General features: G+C 41.8%; 1 protein-coding gene and 1 pseudogene across 1 annotated transcript; one reads left to right on the forward strand and one right to left on the reverse strand.

The window, feature by feature from the left end:
• Nucleotides 1–10,769: 10,769 nt before the first annotated feature.
• LOC113002159 (uncharacterized) lies at nt 10,770–12,203 on the forward strand (annotated as a pseudogene).
• Nucleotides 12,204–13,267: 1,064 nt separating this feature from the next.
• Nucleotides 13,268–15,721, reverse strand: LOC100814036 (uncharacterized). The gene has a single exon (XM_003529168.5). It carries the CDS (start codon nt 15,467–15,469, stop codon nt 13,355–13,357), a length of 2,115 nt encoding a protein of 704 aa, XP_003529216.2. The 5' UTR covers nt 15,470–15,721; the 3' UTR covers nt 13,268–13,354.
• Nucleotides 15,722–16,237: the final 516 nt, after the last annotated feature.

Here is a 16,237-nt window from a genome sequence, read left to right on the forward strand (position 1 = left end):
ATGTCGCTGCAAGGCAGCCCCGTATCCTTTCTATTTTGTAGCTTTCTTTTACTATTTGTTTGTTTTAAAAAGGAAAAGAGTAATAATAAGATAAGTAATCAACGCCTGATTCTAACCTAAGTAAGTTCAAGTTAGGCAAAATGCTAATCCATGAGAAGGGAGGGGACATGGTCAATGTTCCCCCCCCCCCAAAAAAAAAAAAAAAAAAAAAAAAAAAAAAAAAAAAAAAAAAAAAGTGCAGGTTAGCTCGCCTGGGCGAGCTGGGCTCGCCTGGGTGAGCCACCTCTGCACCAAAATATAAAAATGACGAAGGGGGGGACGTTTTTTTCATTCAAAAACTTCCCCCCCTCATTCAAAAAAGAAAGCTCACAGGACTCACGGATTTTGCAGCCCTTAGGTCACCATTTTTTGCGTTTTTGATTCCGTTTTGCTCTATTATTCGTCTCCAACAAGTAAGTACCTCATTCTTGGGCTTTCTAGCTTTCCATTGATGTATTTTGGTGCTCTAAATTGCATGTGTTTGCTAAGAAACGTGAGGGATTTATCCTTAAATTGTTGCTTGTTTTTGTTGAATTGAGGGGTTGTAAGGGATGGCCTTGGCCTAGGGTGTATTCTGAAGTGATGGCGCATGCCACATTGTCCCCATTCTCCTGATATTCGTGCCTAAACATGCGCCCACCAAGTGCTCGGTGAAATGCCTCAACGAGATATGAGCATGGTTTTGTGAGTTTTGAGTTGTGGGACTGTTTTATATGTATAGGGACATCATGAAGGATTTAAAATGAGTGCCCGAATGCAATTCTAGGCCTAGGAACCCAAGCTTTTAATTTCAATACAAGGAAGCATGACTTACGCCTAGGAACCCAAGCTTTTAATTTCAATACAAGAAAGCATGACTTACGCCTAGGAATCTAAGTTTTGGTTTTGAATGAAAAAAGGCATGAATATTAGGACATGTGTGAGAGGTTGTTATTAGAATTTAAACTTTGCTGCCCCATGAGGAATACCTTGCACCTAGGTAGCATGGAAAATACCTTTCAACGGTATGTATATATGTGAATATATATAGCATGGAAATGCCTTGCAAAATGTTGAATAAAATGCCTTGCAGAAAGTTGAATAAAATGCCTTGCAAAATATGAATATATATAGCATGAAAATGCCTTGCATAATATGAATATATATAGCATGAAGTGCCTTATAAAGTGTTGGATGGGTAGCGTAAAAGTGTTTTTCAAAATATGTGTGTATTTGTGAATAGGTAACAAAAGAAGCCTTCCAAAAAATGTGTGTATATATAGGATGTAGCATGAAAAGGTTTGTCAAAAAAATATGTACATGGATAGGTGTCGTAAAATGCTTCATACAAAATTTTTATGTATGCAAATACGTATGTGTCATAAAATAGCACGACCCCAATATGATTATTTTATAAAGTGCATGTTGACACTCGTGCCATGAGAAGTGTTGTTTGGCCCTTGTTTGTAATGATTGTTATATTTCTTGTAAACTAACTTTCCAAATGTTTGCCTTCGCAGGAATGGCCCCGAGGAAGCTTGCCTCAAAGAGGTCCAGGAAGGACAAGGCGGCCGAAGGAACTAGTTCCGCCCCGGAGTATGACAGTCACCGCTTTAGGAGCGTTGTACACCAGCAGCGCTTCGAAGCCATCAAGGGATGGTCGTTTCTCCGGGAGCGACGCGTCCAGCTCAGGGACGACGAGTATACTGATTTTCAGGAGGAAATAGGGCGCCGGCGGTGGGCCCCACTGGTTACTCCTATGGCCAAGTTTGATCCAGAAATAGTCCTTGAATTTTATGCCAATGCTTGGCCAACAGAGGAGGGCGTGCGTGACATGAGATCCTGGGTTAGGGGCCAGTGGATCCCGTTCGATGCCGATGCTATCAGCCAGCTCCTGGGATATCCGATGGTATTGGAAGAGGGCCAGGAATGCGAGTATGGCCAAAGGAGGAACCGGTCTGATGGGTTCGATGAGGAGGCCATCGCTCAGCTGCTATGTATACCGGGGCAGGATTTTGCCCGGACTGCTGCAGGGAGGCGGGTGCGGATCATGCGCACCAACATGACCACCCTGACTCAGATATGGATGACTCTGCTGCTCAGCAACATCCTGCCCACCGATCATAATTCCGACCTCCCCATGCCGAAGTGCCAGCTGGTGTACGCCATCCTGACACGGATGAGCATCCACGTGGCTCAGTTGATCGCTGATGCCATCTATATTTTTGCAGGTATGGCGCCCACTAGGCACCCTTTGGACCCAGATAAGTCCAACAGGGCCCTGGGATTCCCCGCACTGATCACAGGACTCTGCCGGTCGTTCGGAGTCCCCGTTGCACCTACCAAGGTGATTCGGCCGCCCATCACCCGGGCTTTTATTGAGAAGTACTGTACCCAGAGACAGGCTCAGGGTGATGCTCCACAGGCCGCAGGCGCGCCACCACCACCTCATCAGGCTGGCCAGGCTGGGGCATTTGACATAGAGCAGTATTTACGGCATTTGGTTCGCCAGCAGGCGGCCAACCACCGAGCACATGTACGGACCCATGATTGTCTGTACCAGATGAGCCTTAGCATGCAGAGCCAGGGCTTCGCTCCTTTTTCATGCCCTACTCCAGACCAGTTCAGGGCAGAGGTAGCATGGCCCGGAGATTGGCCCGAGGCCCAAGCAGGAGAGGCACCCCCAGAAGCTCCCGGCGATGGAGAAGAAGCCCACGAGGATGAGGAGATGGCTGATTTGCTTGACTTCTTGGGAGGGAGTGGAGACACGTGACTGGGAGATCCCCAGATTCATGTTTTCTTTCATATTTCTTTTGTCATTTTTTATTCTATGTTATTGTTTTGACTTGAGAGACTAACGTTTGTTTTTGTTGTTTCGATTGTCATTTTGTACAGTGCATACATTTTTGTTTAGATTGTTGCGTTAGTATTTATATATCACTACTATCAATGATGTTTGAAATTCTGGAACCGTGTAGAGTTCTTCGTTTAGGAACATCGTCCAAAAGTACATATGTAAAATAAACAAAAAATCATGATGAAAATAAAAATAGAAAAGGAAAGAAAATGAAATAGAAAAGAAAAGAAAGTGGAAAGAAAAAGAGAGCAAATAAGAAAAAAGGCAAGTAAGGAAAAAGGTGGAAAAAAGGAAAAAATAAGTTGTTAAGCTGAAAAACCGACATGCTTTTGAAAGGAGACGATTTCCAACTTTTCGTTGAAAAAAATTCATTGATCATAACCAATTTTTGGAAAATGTGTCTACACCTGAAGGGTGAATGCTGTGAAATTTCCCGGACGCCCGAAATGGACTCGGATGAATGCACAAGTTGATAAAAGAACATATTTTGGAAACATTGGGTTGACTAAAATAGAGGGAATGAATCCTGAGCCCTAGCATCACATGACCATAAAAGGTTGACATTTGAGTGTCCGCGTAGATGCATGCATGACCAGTTTTGCATAAAGTTTCCAAATCATCATTTTTGCATTTGTGTCATGGAAATAATGTGGGGCATCCCTTTTATCCTTGAGCCAAACCAAACCCCGACATGTATCATGTCTAGCCATTCTACAAACCTTGAGCCAAAATCCTGACTCGCCGTAATCCTTACCCTCGGAAGCAAAAAGGAAAAGAAGGAAAATTTCCAATTGAAGAGAAAGCTAAAAAGAAAAGAAGGAAAATTTCCAATTGAAGAGAAAGCTAAAAAGAAAAGAAGGAAAATTTCCAATCAAAGAGAAAGCAAAAAGAAAAGAAGGAAAATTCCCCAATCAAAGAGTGGGAGAAAGCAAAAAGAAAAGAAAGAAAATTCCCAACCAAAGAATGGGAGAAAGTAAAAAAGGAAGGAAAGAAAGTTCTTGATCAGAGAAACTAGAAGAAATATGCAGAGAAGTCTTTTGACCGGACAATATCTGAACAATACAGAATTGTCACCAAATGAAACAAAAAAGGAAGGAAGGGAAACCACGACCTAAAATGGTCTTCTCCCTTTAATTACCAACCAAAATCCCGTGCGCTAGCGACCCTTTTTTTCCTCGCCCCGCACTAAACAAAAAAACAGAAAAAGAAAAAGCCAGAAAAATCAAAAGCCAAAGACACATAAAAACCGAAAAACTCCCCAAAAGAACCCATTCCCAAGGGAAGTCCTATTTGATCCATGATCACGCATGTAATTTTTGATTTGATAGGAAATAATTTGCAAAGTCAAGTCATGACATATCTATGGTTCGGAATTAGGATGAAACACTTACCTGTGCAAGATTGATACACTTTGAGTGGATTTCTTCTATTTTTGTCGAACCCAGTGTTTCCTCTAAATGGTCATTTAGAAACAAAATGCTAACATCCAAAATCTCATTTATGGTTATGGGAGATTTCATCAGCAGACTCTCCTTCCCCGGTAGACGCATTGTTTTTCACTCAAAAAATCATATGCTGCTCTAAATCAGTTGGAATATTTGTCTCTTTGCTAAAGCATGTTTGCATTTTAGTGGAGAAAACACCGAGACTTTTTCAAGTCTCACAAGTTATCCAGAACTACGTAGGTCTGAGTTCCTCATTGGAGGATACGTAGGAGCAAGAGCTTTGCTTTTGTCGGCCGCCCCATAATCTTTGTCATACTGACCCTGAGGTCATGTGACATGCACCCTTTTGTCATCCAGAGACGGCGGGCCCGATGACAAGCAGAGACCAAGTTTGGTCATTCTGCACCCATGATACGCGGAGATACCTTACGGTTATCTGCACCCCTTTGCTAGGCAGACACAGTTGTGTCCGATGGCACGCAGAGACCAAGTCTGGTCATTCTGCACCCATGATACGCGGAGATACCTTACGGTTATCTGCACCCCTTTGCTAGGCAGACACAGTTGTGTCCGATGGCACGCAGAGACCAAGTTTGGTCATTCTGCACCCATGATACGCGGAGATACCTTACGGTTATCTGCACCCCTTTGCTAGGCAGACACAGTTGTGTCCGATGGCACGCAGAGACCAAGTTTGGTCATTCTGCACCCATGATACGCGGAGATACCTTACGGTTATCTGCACCCACCAAGTTTGGTCATTCTGCACCCATGATACGCGGAGATACCTTACGGTTATCTGCACCCCTTTGCTAGGCAGACACAGTTGTGTCCGATGGCACGCAGAGACCAAGTTTGGTCATTCTGCACCCAAGATACGCGGAGATACCTTACGGTTATCTGCACCCCTTTGCTAGGCAGACACAGTTGTGTCCGATGGCAAGCAGAGACCAAGTTTGGTCATTCTGCACCCAAGATACGCGGAGATACCTTACGGTTATCTGCACCCCTTTGCTAGGCAGACACAGTTGTGTCCGATGGCAAGCAAAGACCAAGTTTGGTCATTCTGCACCCAAGATACGCGGAGATACCTTACGGTTATCCGCACCCTTTTGTCATCCAGAGGCGGCGGGCCCGATGACAAGCAGAGACCAAGTTTGGTCATTCTGCACCCAAGATACGCGGAGATACCTTATGGTTATTCGCACCCATTCTTTTGCTATCTGTAAGACAGAACGCTTGATAGCATGCAGAGGCTGACACAGTCTTCTGCACCTTTTGTTCCTCCGGGGACAACAAAGTCATTTACATGTGGAAATTTCATGGTCACCCGCGACTCTCGTCAGCCGAGAGGAGCGAAATTAGTGTCATACACTGATTTTCGGGGACCTTTGCTTGATGACATGCGACCATTCTTTGGTCCTTGTGAGGTGCTTGGCATCCATCATCAGGCAATTTGTGAAATCCTAGGAACGACAAATCACGGTCACCCGCGACTCTCGTCAACCGAGAGGAGCGAAATTAGTGTCATACACTGATTTTCGGGTACCTTTGCTTGATGACATGCGACCATTCTTTGGTCCTTGTGAGGTGCTTGGCGCCCATCATTAGGCAATTTGTGAAATTTTGGGAACAACAAGTCATTGGCATGTGGAGATTTTATGGTCACCCGCGACTCTCGCCAAGTCGAGAGGAGCGAAATTAGTGTCTTATCTTTACTTTTCTTTTATCTCCAATAAAAGACAAGTAAAGAGGGGCAACTGTCATACCCTAATTTCGTCCAGGAACCTTTGCTCGATGACGTGCGACCATTCTTTGGTCCTCGTGAGGTGCTTGGCACCCATCATTAGGCAATTTGTGAAATTTCAGGACATGCCGGAAAACCAAAAAAAATATTGATGCACAATCCGTAAGTTTCCGTGACACACCGGAAATCAAAAGGAAGCGTCGTTGCATAATTAAGTGAGGTTCCGTAACATTCCGTAAGTCAAAAAGGGGATGATTATGTAATCCGCAAGGTTCCGTAACAAATACGGAAAGAAAACAAGTATCGTTACGAAATTCGTAAGTTTCCGTAACTTTACGAAAAAAGAATCACCAAAAAAACAGCAGAGGGGGTGAACTTAGTAAAAATGGGGGTGCAAATAGCACCCAGGCCCATTTGGGCCCTCCAGAAGGTTCCTCCAGAAGGCGGTTGCTTCTGGAGGAAGCAACCCTGCTCGCCTGGGCGAGCTGAGCTCGCCTGGGCGAGCTGGGCGGCAAGCATCTCCCCTATTTTGCTATAAATAGGGGAGAAAATGAAGAAGAAAGGGATCCCAGCCCTTTAGGCACTTCTCTCTCTTTCAAATTTGCTTGGAAAAATTGTTTCCGTGAAGAAAATCTAAGCCGAGGCGCTTCCGAAACGTTTCCGTAACGTTTTCCGTGAGGAATCTCGCAAAGGTTTCAACCGTTCTTCGACGTTCTTCATTCGTTCTTCATCGTTCTTCGATCTTCAACGGGTAAGTACCTCGAACCAAGCTTTTCGATTCATTCTATGCACCCATAGTGGTCCACATTGTGTTTCGTGCATTTTTATTCTCGTTTTTGTTTACTTTTTATACCCCCTGTTGACGTGCTTAAGCCATTTTACTTAAGTCGTTTCTCGCTTAACTTAAAAATAAAATAAATTTCCACCGAACGTTTGAATTGTATTATCCATTAACTTCGGTTAAAATCAATTCCGACCGTTCGGTCGTGCCGTAACCACGTTGGAAATCAAAAAGAGGTAAAGAAATAATATAATAATCAAAAAATATCTTTTTAGTAAAATAAAGCGGAAAATCAATCGGACGTTTTCTCTTTGGGATTCCTCATTCTTAATCGAATTGATTAATAACTAAAGTGAAACTAAGGCTAAAATCAACTCGCCTAGTCAAGCTCGTCCACAAAAATAGGCTTTTGAAGTTTGTCATTTCAATTTCTCACTAAGTAAAATGGATCATTTTTAAAGGTCCAACGCCTTAAAATGGTCACCACTTAAGTAAAAAAGGATCATTTGATAAGCAAGAACTACGTAGGTCTGAGTTCCTCATTAAGGATACGTAGGAGCAAAAGCCCCGCTTTTGTCGACCACCCCAAGAGATCGTTAATGGTCCAATGCCTTAACGTTTCTCTCCTTTCAAAAACAAGAGATCGTTAATGGTCCAACGCCTTAAACGTTTCTCCCCTTTCAAAATCAAAAGACCGTTTAATGGTTCAACACCTTAAATGACCTTTTGTTCAATAAAAACATATTTTGCAAAAAAAGACAAAAACAACTTAACCAAACACTTTGTTCCGAAAGAACTACGTAGGTCTGATTTCCTCATCGCAAATTGAGGAATACGTAGGAGCAAAGGAAAACACCCTTGTCGACCACAAAAAGGAAAAATATAAAAAGGGTATAAAGGATATAAGAACATAAAAAGGGAACATAAAAATCAAAGTCATGTTTGCACATTCGATTAAAGGCTGCCGTCCCTTGGGACGGGCGTGTGGGGTGCTAATACCTTCCCCATGCGTAAATACAACTCCCGAACCTTTCACTTAAAAAGTTCGTAGATCACGTCTTTTCCGGTTTTTCCGACGTTTTCCTCAAATAAACGTTGGTGGCGACTCCGCGCGTATTCCTTTCGTGGAACACGCTTCCCGCGAGTCTCGCGTCGCCCTCCCGCCGAAGGGTAGGTTGCGACAGTAGTGATGACAGAGGCTTTAGTGGTGAAGGTGGCAATGATGAGATTCTCAAGACCAGGTACAGATCTATTTCCAACAATATATTCAAGAAAAGAGTCAACAAATGCAGTTGTGTAGCATGCTCTTTTTATGTTCCAGCTATTAATTTCTTCATTTAGAGAACTTTACTCTATAGTTATACAGGTAGCAAAATAGAGAAGTCACTATATAAACATAAACAAAAGAGCACAGCAAGCAAACACCCAATAGCTAAAGTTCCAATAACAAAGTGAACCACCAAATAAAAAAGAAATGAGTTTAAGAACTCAAAGACGGACATTAACTATATGGCAATGCATGGTCATTAAAATCTGAAACTCAAAAAAATCATTAGGCAGTATTTTTTGGTTTAAAACTTGAAATTGATTATTTAGTATGTGTTAATTAAAACTTATTATCCAGTTAACCCCAAAACTTGTCACTCAGATCAATTAATGGATAAATTAATATTTAAAAGCTAGTGTAGCATTGTATCCATATCACAAACCTAGCCATCGCTCACCCGATTAAACGCTGATCCGTTTTAGTAACAGGGTAAAAGTGCATGAATGAATATGCCATAAAAGATTAACAGAAATTTCATTTTTATTATTGTTACAATTCAAAATAAAATAAAATAAAATAGACTTACCGGGAGAATGTAGGCATAAGAACCAAAAATTGGGAATTCACGGAAATTGAGCCGTGATCATCTTACCACTAGATACACGACCAACGCAAGTACAGGATTGAGGTTACCTTGAACAAACAAGCAAGTGTAACAAATAATCACTTCAAAAGAAAGCCGGAATTTGTTTTAAACAATGCTATTAAAGAAGCTTCATCATGGTGTATATATAGAACTAAGTATCTTTGAAGCTGAATTATTTTATAAAATGCTAACTATCTAGACCTGAATTTGTTTGGGACACCTCATCAATGGAAAAAAAATCACTTATTTACAACTCACATTACATCACTTGAAAGTATGATCAACGCCACCTATTGTCCTAACACCTGCAAATTCTACCTCCATAGTTGATATATTTACATTTAAATGCCCTCGTTGTATCTGTTAGGCAATCAAATGAGCAGCCATAAGAGAAAAAAGGGTCCCACGTGTCTACCATGGAAAGAAGAAATCAAAAGATAATAATATTGTAGTTAAGACTTGGTTAGAAAGTTTCTTGGGAGCATGACGAGCTTGTGGTTGAGCAGTGATCTTCCTCTTTCTCTGAATAAGATGAACTTCATCATCCTCTGTCTCATTCGTGTCTCTGTGTCTGGTGTTGGTATTTACATCCATCCACAGCTTGCTTCTTTGGACTTCTCTTTGAAGTAGTAGCCCTTAGACGCCTGCTAGAGACATTGGACACGGGTGCAGGCTCATGCTTTTTCTTTGTCCATTGCTCCTTTCTAAGGATTTCTGCCTCCTCCTTAGACTTCCGTTCTTGCCTTTTGGTCTGCTTCCTGTTGGCTTGCTTAAACATGATCTTGTTGGCAATGCCAAACTGAGACACGGCATCATCTTCACCAGCCAGCACATTTTGAATTGAGCCTTTCACCAAAAGATTCTGATCAGCTCTGGGTGGATAGTTTGAATATCGTTGTAGAACCCCTCGAATGTCACAGTTGAGCATGGTCTCATTTATGGTGTTCAGTATGGATAGTTGCTTCACCCTCAGTGTGAACAGAGGTTGTGTCTATCTTGGGAATGGGCTCTTCGTACGCAGAAGCATCACTACCACTCGACATTGTTACAAAGATTGAATCTTTTATGTTTAGGGTTCAAGGACAGAGAGAGCTGGGGTTTCAAAACTGAAGGGTATCAATGAGAGAGAAGGTTTGGCGGTTTTGAAACTGAAGCATCTCTACCTCGCAGATCATTTTATGAGGCTCTTCCTAGCTCGTGTGTTGCCCCAGGCTTTTTGTCATGGAACCTAGTTCTAAAGTGGAAACCTTTTTTTGGTCACTTTTAACATCAATATATTTAAACGCATACTCTAGTTCCTCCGTGAAGTGGGTGCAGGAATGTAATGTAAGGAACGCCAGCGTTATGCCCTCATCAGATTCTCAACCATGAGTGAGAATACAATCATCTTAATACCTGTCAAACTTTATTGTTAATTCAGTTTTCTTGTAAGTAACATGACTCCATCGGTCCATTTACAATTAATACCATCATGTTTACTAGAATTTCATCTCTGGATTTCCTTATTGTTCTGTGCTGAGTTTCATTTCTGGTTTGTTGGATTTCTGGTTCCAATCAAAACAAAACAAAAAATGGGGAAATTGCACGTACCACCCATAAGGTCTCTTTAGATGACACATGCATCCCCTCTAGTTTTTAAACGAACACTGACTTCCCTTACTTATTTCTCTAACTGACATACAAAACCATACTAGAATAACACTCTGTGTTCTGTTAAGAGAAGGCAAATGACAAATACACGCACAAGGAAATTGTGCGCTTCATCTCTGCAATTCCTTATTGTTCGGTTCTGTGTTTCATTTCTGGTTTATTGGATTTGTAATTCCTATCAAAAAAGAAAAAGTTCCCATACGAAAAATTGCAGAGGAAGTAGAAGCAGAAGTGGTGGTATAGAAAAATTGCAGTGGCAGCAACAATAGCAGTGATGCTGATGGAGGCAATAATAATAGCGGTAGTGATATTTGGGGAGGTGTTGACATTGATAGTAGTGACAATTGTGACAATAATAATGACAACAATCAAAGTGGTGGCAGAGGGAATTACGCTGGTAGTGATTATGGGAATGATAATTTTGGTGGAGGTGGCTGGTAGTGATGACGGGAATGATAATTCTCAGTACCAGGTACAGATTTATTTCCAACACCATATTCAAATGCAGCTGTGTAGCATGTGCTTTTTAAGTCATCTAGCAAGGTGCAGTTTCCTTTCTCAGGGAGCTAACTTGTGAAAAGAATATAAGGATGCACTGTGAAATTAATAAATAGCAATGAACCTTATTGTGCAGTGGCCTCAGCAGCAACTTCTTCCTCACTGCGCCTCAAGTCCAGAAAGCAACGACCAGTATTCTCAGCTGGCATGACTTTTTCTCATTCAAACCTCTTAAAACAGACAAGTCTTTGTAACTAAAAACCAAGCATTCAAATTTCAAAACATCAAATCAAAGGCCCTGATTCAGTGAAATTAAACCATATTTCCTCAAAAAATAGATCCAAACAGTTCGTGCTAACATAGTTTGTCAATCCAGCAGATCATGTCTTGCATGCTCACAGATTATGTTGCTACGTTCTTTGTCACGTGAACCAACACAACAGGGTCCCAACAAAGAAGCAAACATCCAACTAAATAAAACAGTAGCTAGGAGCGTCTCTTTATCTAACTTTTTCACCCACCAAATTACCTTCTTTCCTAGCTGTTTGGGGATGTGAATAGAAGCCGACAGTTACTGCACTTTAGTTTACAACTGACTGGTTTTTGCATGATAGATATAAATAGTCTTGTTATTTGTAGGGCTATAAAAAATTATTGTGTTTGATATTGATCCTCTTTGTCAAAGACAGCAAGAGGGAACAAAGAAAAGATAAGGAAGTAAAAGAAAGAGGGATAAACATACTTCAATAGTGCACAAGATATAATAATAGCCTTTACATGGAAGCAGAATCACCTAGTATAACCTCTACTTTTTTTTTTTTATCAGCGAAAATATATTTATATAGATATAAATGAGAGTACCAGGGGTACTAAGGGTACAAACCTGAGAATGTCTTGGTTCCTGGTAATACTATTTCTCGGTCTCACATTTGGTACAACTCATTCTGAGGCTAGCCATGATAAGAGGCTTCCCTCTGCAGGACTTTTCCATGGGCAACCACTTCATTTCAGGTGCATTTCCACTGCTTGCCTTATTTTCTAAAATGGTTCAGCAACTTCTTCCTCACTGCTCAAGTCCATAAAGCAAGGACTACACATATTCTCAGCTGCCTTTTTCTCATTCAAACCTCTTAAAACAGCCAAATCTTTCTAACCAAAAACCAAGCATTCAAAACATCAAATCAAAGGCCTTGATTCTCTGAAAACTATATTTCCTCCAAAAATAGATCCATCATTTCCTCCTCCACTTCAGGATCAAAAAAGACCTGGTGGTCTTCTTCCTAAGTATGAATAACACACCTATTTCCCTAATACCAGAAATTCTGCCTCCATAGTTGATATATTTACAGTTCAAATCACTAGTTTGTGTGTGTGTCTATATATATTCTCTTTGCAAACTACCCTTGATTCCACAACTGTTTTTCTTTAATTACATTTTCATACTTTCCATCCTCTCGTTTTTTTAATCCACTTGTTGTTAAATGCCCTCATTCTACCTTTCTTATAAAGCTCATTCGTGAACATGCATACTTATAAGAAACAAATTCATCATGGCTTCATTCCTTAGGTGCTGAAGCACTTTAACTTATGAAAGAAGACACATTCAATGTGTGTGATTATCAATTATAATGTGTGTGGTGAAACAAATAAACGACATTAGTTGAACCTAGGTATTTGACTTGAGTAATGAGGAGCAATTTCGGGAGACAATGTGCAATGAGAAAGCCAAGGGTAAGAGAGCACACAGATGAGAACATACCGGTTTGGCAAACTCGTGTGTTTGGTTTACTGTTGGGAGGCCCCCAAACGGTCGTCAATCTAAAGTTGAACCAAACACACTCAGTCTTCAAGGAACAGCCTTAGAGAGAAGCCTTGGAATGTGTTCTTGACATCACAATGACTGGGATCAAAGAAATGTGAAAAAACGCAGGTAAGGGGGTACGACAAAATTAATGGTTTATTCTACAAATAAAAAAATCCCTATATAATTAGTATTGTTGTGGGTGAATATGATCTATGAAGCACGGACACTTCAGCCCTTTGCCGTGTCCGGTGTCCGACACGCGTCCGTGTCAGTGTCAGTGTCCGACACCGACACGACACCCGTATTACGTTCTATATTTTGGACATTACAGATATCTACGTGTCCGTGTCGTGTCCGGTGTCCATGTCGGTGCTTCATATTATATGATAACGAAAGAACTCAAGAGAAGCCAAAATTTACTAACTTCTCAATCATTACAAGAGCGCTACTCCTAATAATTGTATCCCTGATTTAGTAAAATTTAATATGACAATCAAATGGCACTACAGGCTTATAATACTAGTAAACGCTTTCTCAGTTTGGAAAGCCAGAAATTAGCAAAAGAAACCCAAATTTATTTTGCCATGGCCACACGTTACATTACAAGTAATTTACATACCAGTGGAACACTGGTGATGAATTCAAATATCACACGTGATCCAAAGTGGTTCTTGAAACTCACCCTTCAACTTATCCCAATCCTGACCTCCTTCGCCATCATCTTCTCTAGGAGCACACAGCGCCAAATCCCCATGGTGCCACGTGGGCGTCCCATTCTCATACGCATTACACGTCAGCCTCCTCAACCCACTCCCATCCAACCTCACCACATACAAATCCCCATACGGCTGAAACTGGTTCGGCAGCCCCACCGGCTCCGCACTCACGCCACCCAAGTTCGCCGTGAACAGCAACCACTCTCCGTCGCGGCTGAAGCACACGTGGTTCAACCTCTCTTTCATTCCTTCGACCCCCTTTGCCACCTCAACCCTCCTCAACCCACTCCCATTTGGCCCCACCAAATATATCCCAAACACCTCACTATTCTTAGGGTCATGCCTGTTCGATGAAAACGCTATCAAATCCCCTTTCGGCGACCAACACGGCATCGTATCGATCCACTCCCCCTCCGTCAACCTCCTTATCCCGCCGTCAAACTCCCCTTTAACAGCGTCAACTATGTACAAGTTCTTGTATCCTTCCCTTCCAGACCGAAACACAATGCTCTTCCCGTCAGGGGAGCATGACGGAAAAGCATTGTTCCCTGTGTCTTCTCTCGTGAGAATCGTTAACTTAAACGGAACCTCTTCACGGTCGTTAGTTAAATGAACCGGGTCGAACTCGATGCGCGCGATTTGAACCGTTTTATAAACCGACTCGAAGATTGGACCGACGGAGGTGTATATCACGTTCTTCTCCGTTGGGCTCCACGCGTTGTGGAAGCACGTTCGTCCTTTGAGCAACGTCCAGCGTTTGGAACCGTTCGATTTAACGATTTTAACGCCGCCGTTAACGTTGCCGTCTAAGCCGTGGTTGAAAGCGATGAAATCGCCGTCGGGGGAGAAGGTGGGAAACGAACCGTTGAGTCTGAGTAACTGTAGGTCGCGAACCGGAGAGAGGACTTTGTCGAGGTGCGGGTATATTGGCTCGCCCTGAATCGACTCGCCTCGGAATCGGTGGTACCCGAGGTGGCGAGAGTCCAACGAGACGAACGGGTTGTAATGGTTAAAGTTAGGGTTTATGTCTTCGGTGATTCGTTGGAACGTTTGCGATTCGAGATCGAAGATTTCGACGTGCCTTAAATTGCTTTCTCTCCGGCGAGTTGCGACCGCGACGCGCTTTCCGTCGTGGAAAGCTGCCGGAGTGAAACAGTGCAACCCCGGCGGCGTGACGCGAATCGGCGAGTTTCGAGATTCTGAAAGTTCGGAATCGGTTAAATCGACGCGGAAGATGCTCCACCATCCATCTTCGGCGATTCGGTGGAAGAAAATGGTTGAATCTTGGGACCACGATGGCCAGCCACCGCGCTCGCTCACCGTGACTCGGTTTTTTGGATCGGACTCGGGGAAAACGACGATCTCCGTTTGGAGTTCGCGGAAATCGTTGGTTTGCCAGCGGCGAGAGCGGTAAGAAGCGACGCCGAGGAATTTCCCGGTGAGGGAGACGGCGGGGCTGTAGTCCACCTCGCCGCGCGGGGTGAGTCTCTTGACGGTGGCGGTGGAGTCATCTATGGCGGTGGAGTAAACGGCGCTCCAGCTAGTGAAAACGGCGTCGTTTTCTTCGTGCGTGGAAACGAAGTAGAGCTTTCCGTTTTTAACGATTGGGCGATCGTGGAAGAGAGCGTTGGGCAGAAAGGGTAAAGGCTGGGGTTTAGTGTCGGGTTTTGTAATGTAGAAGCGGGGCGACCCGGTTCTTTCGGATACGAAGACGACGTCGTTTTGGGGGTTAATGAATTGTGCGTTGAAGTTAATCGAGACACCGTCGGTGAGGCGGTGGTCTGCGGTGGCGTGGGGCGGAGGCTGTTGGTGATTGAGGTCGACAGAGAAAACGTCGAAACCGTATTGGACTCTTCCGACGGTGTTGAATACGATGGTTCCCGCTGGCGGCAACATTGTTGTTGAGTGAGAGTAATGCTGTGTGATAGTGTAAGTGTGACTGTTTACTGAAGTGGATGAGATTTGGAGTAGATTCGGTGGGGGTTTAATAAGTGTTGCTCTTACTCTTTTGCGTGTGGCATGACGTAGAATTGTCAACATTTTCTTCCTTTTCAATATATTCTTGGAGGTCACGAATCTCAGAAGGCGTCTTTGATTTGAACTTACTTTGTTGACGATGCTATGGATAAAGCTGGGTGGGTCTTCATCTTATTCTTATCTTAACGCGAATTATGACATACTATCTTAATGTTAGAGTTTTTTTTAAGAGATGATTAATGTGCTGACAAATTCATCATTTTTATTTTTGTTGATTTTTTTTGTCTTTTAATGTATAAATATATAAAACTTGAATTTCATTTAAGAAATTTAATGTGAAAAGAAGAAAAATTGAGGAATAAAAGTTAATAAATATGAGAAATAATGCCATAAGAAATGAATATATATATATATAAGATGGGATGGAAATTATTTGAAATTGAAGTTAGATGATGATAATAATTTATATATTTTTCTTACCAGTTGCTTGTAAAATTATAAAATATATAATATTCTTTATCATTTTATAGAAATAATTCAGTGAATGAAATCATATAATAATAATAATAACAAATTTTGAAAAACATATACTATTCATACAATAACTATTTATTATTATATTTAAAAATATATAATTAAAATATGTTAGTTGAGGTATTTTTATTTTTCTGATGATTTTATTTTTGAAAAATTATAATATACGTTGATAAAGAAAATATTTTATCTATTTCATTTTAAAAAATAAAATAGTTTTACCCTTTTTTTAAACATCCGTAAACGTGATTGGGGATGAATAAAAGCATCGTTGAATTCATGCCATCATTCCCACGT

This window comes from Glycine max, chromosome 7 (genome assembly GCF_000004515.6).
Source record: "Glycine max cultivar Williams 82 chromosome 7, Glycine_max_v4.0, whole genome shotgun sequence".
NCBI classification, from domain to species: Eukaryota; Viridiplantae; Streptophyta; class Magnoliopsida; order Fabales; family Fabaceae; genus Glycine; species Glycine max.